We start from the raw sequence: 12,193 nt of genomic DNA on the forward strand, positions 1-12,193 counted from the left end.
ACATATTTTAATACTGGGATTGAAGGCACCTTATCCAGTCTTTGTACAGGCTCCAGTTGTTTTAGTGATCGTAATGAGGTCGCCATTACGTTGCTCATTCTTCGCAAATGAGGTTTAATGTTTGTATGTTGTGCACATGATTTCTTTCATGTACAGCGATAATATTTTCAATTAGCTGCGCCCTTGAAGCGCGGAGTCCAGCGGGCTCCTGGCCAGAAGGCTCTCAGGCTGAGTTCTCTGCTCCTGATTCGGGCCCTTTTGAATCGGTGGAAAGGCCGCCACCAAATTTTTAGGTGTTCCTGCGAGAAAAAATATTTTCACATCTATTGCAAAAGTCCACACCGGCAAAAAAAAAAAAAAATACCCTGCTCAACATACTGTAAATCCTGCTTTGCGCTTGACTTAAAAAAAAGTTACATTTGTTTGCAGAAAAAAAATATTTGTGTGTACCTAATTTTAATATATTTTTTTTTTTTACAAAAAAAATACCATTTGAAAAACTTTTTTTTCCCAGCTTCTTAACAATTGGTTGAAGCCTTTATTTAAAACTCGTAATTATTAATTCTTACTTTTAAAATAAAAAAAACAGATTCTGTGCCTGGTCCATACTAGCGAGTGCCCTCCCACACGTGGGCAAGAAACTACTCCGTAAGCAGAGCACACATCTATGCTGCGTGATGCCTTTAATACAGTTGTGCCCTAACCCTCCTCCTGGGAAGGTTGAAACGGTATTACACATCGAGCTGATAGTGTGCAATGGCTCATAACTTATCTGAAGATTGAGTCAAAATACCAGCATTCTTGAACTCAGTCTAATGACATCACAAAGGTTTTAAGTACACATCCTCCTGTCAACACCGTCAAGTTATCTTTGTTATTTTTAAAACAAACATCCAACTATTTCTGATCAACAACTAGATGTTGGGAGTAGGTAGAGCATTTAAATTTGTGATGAACAACCTGCGGCAAAATTGTTACACTTAAAGAAAATTTGGCTTATCATCATGTCATTTTTTATCTTCTATGATAAGAAATTATTTTTTATGTAAAAAATCTGTGGCCTTCCCAGGGACCCAGTAGCATACATTTGATTTCCCCAAATGCACATTGTGTTAGCTGCAGAGGATGAATGAAACAGTGTGATTTCCATGTCACTGCAGATAGGAGCAGGATCTGCAAAGTGAGCACAGTACTAGAGGTGTGTGTCTGCCATGCTCAACACCTGAAAGTGACATTGTGGTGGGTGGGGAAAAAAACTAGTAATATAAATTGGAATGTGGCACACCTTCGGTAATATTCTTAAATGTATAGAGTTGCTTCAATAGGAGTCGTTTAGGGTGCAAGTGGGTACTGCCCTCTGATCATGGGGCAAATAACAGTAACAGTCAAACAGCGTTGTCTAAAATGAGAACACCGTGCCCACTCTGCACTCCTGGGTAAACGTAAAAGATCAGATCAGAAGAATATTTATATGGTCATCATAGATGGTAATGAAAGTTGTCATTTATTTCTTTTCATCCGGTTTTAAACTGCGAGAAACAGCGAGAAACGCCGTGGGAAGTCAAATGTTAAGTCCACGTCATTGCAGAATGTACTCCTGACGAAGGGCCAGTCCCGAAATGTATTGGGATCTGCTGGAAATATTATATCGCAGCGTGTGACGATTCAACACAATGAATTGATATTTTCTAAAAAAGGATGAAAAGGAATAAAGGACAACTTTCTTTACCATCTACGATGACCATACGAATATTCTTCCAATCTAACAGACTAATCGTTGACGTTTAACCAGGAGTGCAGAGTGGGGACGTTTTTATCATTTTAGACAACGCTGTTTGAGTGAAAAAACAACTAGTAAGGCAGATCAAGAGTGATATTGGGCAAGACCAGGGGAGCGTGGAGCAAAGATGCAAACATCTACGAAAGGGATCTATGGAACATTTGTATTTTCTTCCAGAATAAGAAAAAGGTGCTTGAGGGTTCTAAGCAGAGTTCCTGCCCATAAGAAATGCAAACCTCACATTCCTAATGAAACATACCATGCATGATTCTATTGATTACTTCGAAGCATGTGCTATATTGAAGAAAGAGCATGGTAGATCACCAGATGTTGGCTGCAGGCTATTGTTCTGACGTGTTACTCTCTAAGGACAGCTAAAAGCATTATGTATCAAGAGGCCTGATGAGAAGAAGCGGATTGGTGTTTTACAATTAATAGAAGAACAGCAGCACTTGTCTTGCAAATATGTGCCCTCTCCCTTATTGACTTCCTCAAGGCACTGAACATGAATCCCCGTTCGTGAACCCACTGGGGTGTTTCGAAAGAGAATGCCAGAGCATACCACAATGTCGGCGCGGACTCTGCTTCACGCATTGCGTTTATAAAGCAATTTGACCAATTTAGTAAACTATTGGCTGTGGGTGAGGACCTTCTCAGGTAGTTCTACAGTTCTCTTCGGCTCACCCTGTATGTTCTTTCATTGCGCACTCTCCTCTCACCACCTGCTCTATTCATCTCTCTCACTCCCCACCCACCCATCTCTTTAGATTTCTACTCGCCTTGAACTGTCTGGTAAAAACAAAAGTAGACCGTAAAGGCATTCAATATTGAATTTCTCAAACATATAGTTATTAATGAGTCTCCCCGCTTTACTAGGGATATTTCTACATTAAACATGACACTAATATAAATAAACACCCTGTTCCCTACCGACTTGCCCACTGACTGTCAAAAGCTCCATCTGAAATCCAACTGAATTTAATCTCACACGGACATGCAATAGATTACTTGAAATATCGACGTAGATATGTTTACACAACCTCAATTTAAAGCTCTTCCCAGTGCTCATGTAAGTCAATTTATTTCGAAGTACAGAGTCATTGATTGAAACCATCACTTCCAAAAATGTGCCCCCTCTCATAAAATTTTACTATGACTGCCTTTGCCACTGCTTCAGGATTTCAGTAGTATTGGATAGCACACCTCTGTTACGAATCATCAGTAGTTCTTAGGGATCCTACAGCCACAGAACCTTTTTCAACATTTCGAGCCCCTAATGCATTTTTAAGATCTGAGGGGACGCGTTGCCTGCCAATTGCATCCTGATCAGTTTGTCTGCCTATTCACAGACCACATTTGGTTTCTTAAAAAAGCCTTCACTCACCAACCTGGTTGGTGACATGCTTCATCATTGGGCCCCACCAGGAGTGGCCGAGTGCCACCCTAGTGTGCTGCGACGCCAGATTACTGGGGAGCTGGTGAGAAAGTGTTTGAGTGAGAAGTGAATTAAGTGAAATGTAAAAATGTCCAAATTGTGTCAAAAAAAAACTTTAATGATTTTGCCAATCAGACATGGGTTATAGAATGTGTGGGATAAAGAACTAGAATTAAAAGTTCATGTATTATCCCTGAAAGTGTGGTCAACATGTTTCTGCCTACATGAATGTTAATCAGGCTTTCATCAGGACCAAAGGTGTAAATGTGAGAACCCGGCGGTATGGGCTCGCTAAGGCCCACCCTAACCAAGGGATTATAAGTGTTAAAACCATCAAAAAACACTCAGAGTAGATTCCGTCATGTGTAGAGAGGAACCAAGTTTATTCTAAAAAAGTATATTGTGACAAACGGAAACGTACAACATAAAGAAACACAAAAGACAAACAAATATGTGTCAGTATGCTTCTGAAGATGTCACAATTTGGAGACATGCAAACGTGCTCTTCGAGGTGCACTTATGATAGTAGTAACCAGAAATCAGGTGTTGCTATCCGTGAACTCGTGCAACTAAAAAGGACTGCCAACTGAATTCTAAAATGTAAAAACGATCCCTCTCTAATTCATGGGAGATTGAGATACCCAAGTAACGTTATATACTAACAAGTGAAAATCGGCCAACACGTAAGTGACCAAATGTAGAAGTATTCTACTGGGTAAGACATTGATGCAAGAGGAAACGTAATATTCTTACAAGAGGTGCAAAGGTTCTGAGCACCATGTGTCACGGGAGGGGGGTGGTGGCGAAATGGCACACCCTAGACAAGAAACAAAAATAACAAAAACAAAAGAAGGAATAAATGCCGAGATACATTATGGCAAAGAAGAATACTTAGCTGCTGATCGTAAAATGACTCACGCCTGCAATGCCAGGCACCCATTATGGACCTACGTACACCCTCGTCTAAGCGGACCCCGACGATAGAGAGTCGGCGGTCCGATGACGAAATATAACGCCACGTAAGAATGAGGGCGCGGTCACGTGAAACATCACGTAGCATCCTAGTTACGGGGGCCGGTACTGGGGCTGAGCCAATCAATACGAGGCGTCTGAAGATGCGTCATAATGACGCTAGAGAGTTGGATCAATGGAGGCTTGCCGCTGTGGCTGAGAGCCGCCTGACTGGTTGCTATGAGGAAGTACCCGGAGGCAGGTCCGCCTCCCGATTAGCAAGTAAACAAAGACTGTACATGCATAGCGGGGAACACAGATTATAACCCTGGAGTTGCATCTTATTTTGTTTAAAATGCCAAAATAATCGCTGCAATGATTGGGAAGCAGGGCATGTGAAGAGGTGGTAATCAGACTAGATGGTCAACAATATTAATTGAAATCGATCAATGAGACAAAATAGCCACAATATAGGGCCCAGAGCAGTGAGGCAATTATTGCGCAAAGAAATATCTGAGAGAAGCCTGGGTAAAACCGAAAATGATTAGGATGTTTAAGACAGCAAAAACAAGGGAAGTGTGATTGTGAGAGCAGAGATTGATACTCGGTCAGTCACCACACTAATACAGGAAATGGCAATGATGGGTTTGGCCACCTATAGAATGATGGGTTTGGCCACCTATAAAATGGTGGCCCATGGGATATTATCATTAAGTCCGTTACGATATGTCCCAAGGCGATACACCCATCTTTGTTCTTTTTCATAGAGTATTTTCTGGGTGTTTTTGCAAGTGGAGACCTGTTCAATCACTGTCCATCTCATGTCATTGGTCATATGATTGGCTTGTAAAAAGTGTTCACTCAACTTGGTGGTGGCCCGACCGCACCTGATGTTACTTCGGTGTTCGCATATGCGTAGTTTGACTTTGCGAGTGGTCATCCCTACGTATCGTAGATCACAGGGGCAGGATATCAGATACCCCACATTGGTAGAGTTACAATTAGTATGGGCCCTCTGCGTCCATACCTTGCTTGTTTCAAGAGTCAAAGTTTTTGTATGGGACGTAAGGTGGCAGATGCTGAAATTTGAGCAAGAAAAATGTCCTATGATTTTAGGTAGGCCCCAGGCTTCAGTGATGGATGTTGGCCCCGTAGTAAGTATCTTAGTAAGTATCTCTATTGGGCGAGTGTTCACTAAGGTGTCACGAAGGCTACGTCCTTTTTTGAAGGAGAAAAGTGGTTTTCCCCATTCTCTATTGTTACTGTTGATAATGCACCAATGTCTGTAAATGGTCTTCTTCACTGTGTCAGACACTGAGCTGTAAGTGGTGACTCATGTCAAGGGAATGGGATTCGGCTCTTTAGAATGTTCTTCAAGAAGAGCTTCTCTTTTCAAACAGTGATAATCTACTGCGATTACCTGCAAGTTTGCTCTTCTGCTTTGCTATTACTTTGATACACTCCTTTGTTGATTGTTTGACTTATTTTGAGGGGTGTAGGAGTGTTTCTTCACTGTTCCCTTCCTCTCCTGTTGATTCCCGTATTCACAGACCATAACCATCTGATGTTTGCAACAGCACATGGTGTTCAAAAAGGAATCGGCATTTGCATTGTTTCTTTAGATCTCTGAACCAAGAATGGATCACATTTGGTAGATTAAAATGATCCACAATAGAGGAATGCAGATTGAGGCCTAGAGGTTCTAAATGTAGGATCATCTGCCTTTCTGAACAGGAGGAATCACGTGATTGCCACTAAACACAACGTCTAATAACGACTCCGTCTAACCAGCGACGCTTTAAAAGATTCTCTGACGCCGGCTGTGGAGAAGCAGTCCTGGACTGTAAGCATGGTAGAAGGTGCTAAGCAGAAAGGGATTGTCATTCACAAAGATGGACAGCAATGCTTAAATAGATCCTTTACTTTTAAGACATGTAGTAGAGGTGATTCCTTTTCGCTTAGAGACGGAACACAGGATTTCCTTTATCCAACTGTATGTGTTTGCATTTATTGTCATGTTTCTTGATCAAAAAATGCTGTACATAGTAGTTCAAAAGCCGAAAGAGGCACAAAGCATAATGGTGTCATGTGAGGACATTAATCATTGGGTGGTTATACATTTTGGGTTGTACAAGGCAACAGTTTAAGTATTATTTAATGGATAAACACTTCCCTTATGCCAAATCCAAAGTCCTCAACCTTCTTCATTCAACATCCAATAGAAATGGTAGAGGGCTTCCCGTCTTCCTATAAGCATTAAACCTACAACTAAAAGATCGCTTTTTACCTGCGCACTAAATCGTTTCCATTAAACGATTTTAACTTTTGTTTGTAGGTAAATGCATCACGGCAAGAGACAAAATTAATAGAGGAGAGTGATCAACTCATTGAAATCATCCAGCAAAGAAGGCAAATTATTGGAACCAAAATTAAAGAGGGAAAGGTAAGTTCAGTGAAATAGAATGTTTGCCTTTCTATATTAAGTTGTTTTATCATCTTTGCAAGGGGGGGGGGCTCTCTGCGCAATGTGATCAGGTATCGAACGTTTAAATTCCAGACTATAAGGTTTCCTTGATGTCCAGTGAAATTCTGTAAGATCAATGCACCTGTGTACAGACATATATTCATTGCTAAACAAACCAGAAACACACCCTTTTGTAATTGTCGGGCAATTTCTCAGAAGTATTAAAGAAAAGATGGGTTGTTTTGTTTGGCAGCTGTGGACAGCAAACAGATTTTTCCATGCTAAGCTTAGACCTGTAGACTACTGTCATGGCTGTAAGCCTCTTTTCTAACAATACTCCACAAAAGTCCCAGAAGTCGCATCGAACAGCTGAAGATGTAACTTATCTAAGCAAAGAAGATCCCTAAAGCCAACCATAAGTCATCCCTCTTTTATACGGCGTGATGGGGGGCAATGTTCCCCTTAAAAGTTCAGTGGTCAGTGATTTATTTCTTGTAATTTAAGGACAGTTGCACATAACAGTAGGAATATCTGGACATGTACTTAGAAAATTAGACTGTTTTAAAAGTAGAGACTCAATAAGACCAAACAATCATGAAAGAGAAATGTATACGGATACAGGCAAAGTTGTCCTGAGAAATTCTCATAATTCTGGTTTGTTGCGGCAATTCAGTGGGACAGCTTGCTCAATCGTTTATCTGACAGTGTCTTAGTCTTGCAAAAAGTGCTCACATACCTTCTGTGGGAACATACGATAGGAAGATGGGTTTCTTGCAGAGGAATTTACAGGTTCATGACTTTGTCTGGTATGACTGTTTTCTGTGGTGAACATAAAAACATTAGAATATGAAAGTCTGGCACTGGTTCTTTCTGTTTGTCTACACAGGATGTGCTATTCCGGTCAGACTTCAGTGCCAGTGCAGTGATCCCAAGCTCAAGAGTTTACCTCTATCCCAGTTATTCAGGCTGTAACTTTGTCACTTTGCCAGCAATGAAAAACCTTCTAAGTTCATGAGAGAAAATACCATAGCAGATGCAGAATATCTACACATTTTGTAATGCGCTCCTGGTGCCTTATCTCGCTGCCATTAGCGGGTGCAGCAACTTCAGAAGTTCTACTTCTCCGTAGCCCACTTCTGACAAATTCCGGTTTATCAATAGTCCCACATCTACACAAAGCTCAGGATCAGAAATTCAGGAGTGCCCACTTAAATGATCATGAATCTCATAAGTACCAAAACTGCCTTGTTATCAGTTGTGGAAGAGTCAAGGAAAATTGTGGACTCCGGAGGCACCGCTGTGGTCATTTTGTTGGACCTCAGCGCTGCCTTTGACACAGTAAACCATTGTATCCTTGTCCATAGACTCAGACAACTGGAAGTCACTGGAACTGGTTTGGGTTGTCTACAGTCCTTTCTGAGTAACAGATCCTTACGGGTCTTTGACAATGAGGTGACCTCTACTCAGATGCCTCTCTGATGCGGAGTTCCTCAGGGGTCATCCTTGAGCCCCACCTTATTCAACGTTTACATGTGCTCCTTAGCAGAGGTGGTATTACCTTTTGGCGTTCATGTAATCGCTTACACAGATGACACGCAACTTGTGGTAGAACTTAATCAAGTTGAAAGTTCCTCCTCCAGTCTTCGCCTTTGCCTTGAAGAAATTGCCAACTGGATGAATAATTCCTTCCTAAAACTGAATGGGGACAAAAGCAAGATAATAATCTTGGTAAATCACTCCCCCCCTTGACTTAAATACAATATGGCAGCCCACCCTCGGCCCTGCCCCTACCCCAAAGATTCAACTAAAAAGCCTGGGTGTCTGGGTGGACCAATACCTTACCTTTAAGACACAAGCACGGAAGATGCGGCTACGTGCTATGGCTTCCTGAAAATGATTAGAAAAGTCCCCCTCCCTTCTTCCATTCCAGGCAAGGAAAATCTTGGTCCAGGCCTTTATCTTGTCTCGGTTGGACTACGGGAATGCGTTTTATTTGGGCGCTCCTACCACAACCCTTTCTAAACTCCAGACTATACAGAATCGGGCAGCAAGACTTCTCCTGGGTACTCCCAAACATCACCCAGCTAAACCTGCTTTGAAATCCATCCACTGACTCCCCGTCTGGGAGAGAGTCAATTTCAAGGCCTTGTTCATTGTCCACAAGTCATTAGGGGGAAAGGGTCCCGCCATTCTTCATACCATCATTCAGCCCTACCGGCCCAACAGATGTTTTCATTCAGAGGCCATGAATGTTGTCATCGTTCCCAGGATCAAGAAAGCCAGAAGTGGGGGTCGGCTATTCTCATATAATGCAGCCAAGCTTTGGAATTCCCTCCCACCCCACATACGAAAGGAAACCAACCACCTGGCCTTCCGCAAATCGATAAATACCTGGTTGTTCCCCAAACTGGCCGAACTTGATATATCTGCCGCTACTAGCGCTGGGATGCCTCCAAGTAGCCATGCGCAATACAAATGTATTTTTCATTTCATTTCATAAGTACCATCACTCAGTCCAGATTGATATTTCTGGATGAGGCACTTGGCTGGCTCTTTTCCAGTGACTGTTCACTTTTACTCACTGTTCGCTAAAGGACAATAAAGTGGATTGCAGACTCCAATGTAGGGGTGTTGCTGGAAAGCTCCTCTGAAAAACCATATTTGGAAACTCCGGTATTTAATGAACTTTTTAACCTCTTGACGTTCTTGTATGGGTGCAGCAAAGCGACTACGTACTATACCAATTCTGGAGAAAGAGGTAACAAAACAACTACAAGTACACAATGGGCAAAACATTATCCTTTATGGCCAGCAGACCAATGACTGGAGCAAATCAATGCTCACCAAATTAGAAAAGAACTCCTCACGATCCTTGATGCATTCAAAAGAGCCACTCATGCTCCAAGGCTCCATACAGTATGACGCACGGTGTAGCAAATCTCTTAAAAAGACTTCGGTGCAGGCAGCTGTTACCACTGCTGCTGTGTATGATTCAGTTTTCCTCTCCAAATCAGAGTCCAAAGGCAGGGATTGGACCTGCAGTTTCTTCAGTATGCAATGTGAGTTTGGTTGTGCCGCAAGGCTCATCTCCTTCACCATCATTATTTAATGTGCACATCCCCCCACTGAAAAAGCATTGAGAAAATGCCAACTCTATTTCCAAATACATACAGATGATTCACAGATTATCATCTGTTACTACAGTGACAATGTAGTCATCCAAACAACAGCAAATGTCTTCAACACATACACCAATGAATGAAAGGAAGATTCTTCTGCCTAAACAGGTCCAAAACTGTTTTCTTTGCGGCAGGAAGTTCCAGTCGATTCGTCTGCCTCTTCAGTCTCGGATCCCCTATGATTGCTCACCGGGAAATAGAAAATGTAAGGGTCATCTTTGGTGCACACTTATCATTTGCCACATTTACTAATATTATAGATAATGGTGTCAACGTCTATCTTCCTGCATAAAGGAAGATCCTCCCTCCCTCCTTCGCAATCAAAGCAACATGGTGGGTCTAATGCAAGCCTGCTAGTGTCTTGTCTAGTCTACTGCAACTTCACATACACTGTTCTACCCAAGACACCAACAGAGCAGTCACAACACAATAAAACAAGGCAACTCATTATATGTCAACCTCAGGATACAAGACAAGGCTATCTGAAGTCATCACTGAAAGTTCTTAGCTGGCTACCACTGGGATAAGAAATTAAATTAAAAGTTAAATGCTATATTCACAAGTTTTATTGGGGTTAAGACCCAGGAAAATAATAGAAACTCATTACAAACCAGCCAGAGACCTTTTCGCAATATTTTCTAATCCGATTCCACAAAGATGGCCCATATGTATATAAAGCAAAGAGCGAAGCTCAAACATTGAAATAAGCAAAACACCATTCTCATCACTGGATAGAATGATCCAATCTTTTTCATAGTGGCCTTCAACCGATTACAATCCAGGATGGAGACTGAACACTACAAAAATGGGACTCGTCATCCAGTTGGACTCTTATATACACTTCACAGTTCCTTTGAACTATATTGCTCTGTTTTTGCTACTATGCCGATCCGAAGCATTCAAGACACTGTAAATAACTAAATGAAACATATTGACTGAAGGCTGCAACCAGAGGCTGTTCCTCTGTGGGAGCGGAGGAGCGTCGCCCCACCACACTGCTGGGCAGAAAGCGCCAAAAATGAATTGGTAATAAAATGATTTTATTACAATTGCATTTCTGACACTTTCTGCCAGCAAACGGAGTGCTAGGGCAGGGCGAGTCCAGGGCTTTACTGCTGCCAATGATTGGCTGCAGTGAGGAGTGAGTGGCCTCTTAACTTTGTATTGCGCATGTTGGTTTGGCTTGCTACGGACAAACCGACATGCGCAATGCAAACCTCACCAGCCTGGCTGACTTGGAAAGCTGGGATGGAGAGCAGGCACAGGCCTTCAGGCCCTTATGGAGCATGGAGTCAGCCTGCCCCAGCCAATCAAGATGCTTTAGAACAGCGTCTTGATTTGGAGGAAAGAGTTGGCTGTGGGCTTCGCGCTCGGAGAACGTGCTGCAGACCAACAAGGTCGTACTGCAGAACATCAAGCGGCAGTGTAAGGTAAGTGATTTTTTTAATGTGTATATTTAGGTGTATTTGGTATGTGTCTTGTGTATTTGTTATGTGTATGTGTATATGTTATGTGTATTTGTTATTTGTATATTTGACCCCCCCCCCCCCCCCCTCCAATGTGATTTGCACCAACCACTACTGGCTGCAACAACTGGTGAGGATAAGTGTACAGATTTGTTTCCTGAGAAGGTCCCACCCCTCGATGATAATGCAGGCGCGTCAGAAACCATGCCTCGTGCCCCACGCACACTCCTCTGACATCCATACCAACAGTCAAATGGCACAGTCTTTCTGGCATGCCTCTTCAGTGTGCCAGAGAGAAAAACCTAGGAGTTAAAAAAGTTAGAGGAATGAGGCTTTGTGGGCAGCATGTGCTACCAATAAAAATCTTTCTGGTATGCTGCCACCAATTCAGACTAATTTGTGCAGGTAATCACTAACAGTGCAGGTGAATGTTTGGCTGTCTACGCCGCTGTAGGGAAGCGGCTCTCAGGGCATAAAAATGGAAACAAATAGGATATAATGAACATGATTATTCATTTTATGTGATCAAATCACAGTTTAGTTCTGTTGCCAATTAGCAGTGAATTCTTTAACGATCATATATCACAGCAGCCATTCTTTTGGCCAGTGTACGGTCATATTCTTTCATGTAGAGAGATTAAAGGCCTCACATTTTAGCCAGATTATAATTGAAATACTTGAGGCTTCAGCTCCTAAAATCCGCTGTGCCAGTCTTGCTCTTGGAGTGTTTGACAGCCAAATCAGTCAGTGAAACAATGAGTGATAAAAGCATATTTTTCTCCAGTGACTGAGGGGCTCTTAAGTTAATGAATGGGTTTTGTTTCATCACAAGACTAATCAGACCGAACACATTACACAAGCTATTATTCTACTTTTTGAACTCTTAAAATCTACCAATTTCCGCATCGCAATCTATCT

The 12,193-nt window shown here is 42.1% G+C and overlaps 1 protein-coding gene across 6 annotated transcripts in view; it reads left to right on the forward strand.

The window, feature by feature from the left end:
* MID1 (midline 1) overlaps positions 1-12,193 on the forward strand; it is a 635,531-nt gene that overhangs the window by 497,074 nt on the left and 126,264 nt on the right. For all 6 annotated transcript variants that reach the window (XR_014967780.1, XR_014967781.1, XM_085622188.1 and 3 more), the window contains exon 4: positions 6,502-6,609. Coding sequence is in view for 4 of the 6 variants with exons in the window: in XM_085622188.1 (XP_085478314.1) it covers positions 6,502-6,609 (108 nt within the window). In the remaining 2 variants the exon portion in view is untranslated. The remainder of the gene's footprint in view (positions 1-6,501; positions 6,610-12,193) is intronic.

Source organism: Triturus cristatus, chromosome 8 (assembly GCF_964204655.1).
Source record: "Triturus cristatus chromosome 8, aTriCri1.1, whole genome shotgun sequence".
Lineage (NCBI taxonomy): Eukaryota > Metazoa > Chordata > Amphibia > Caudata > Salamandridae > Triturus > Triturus cristatus.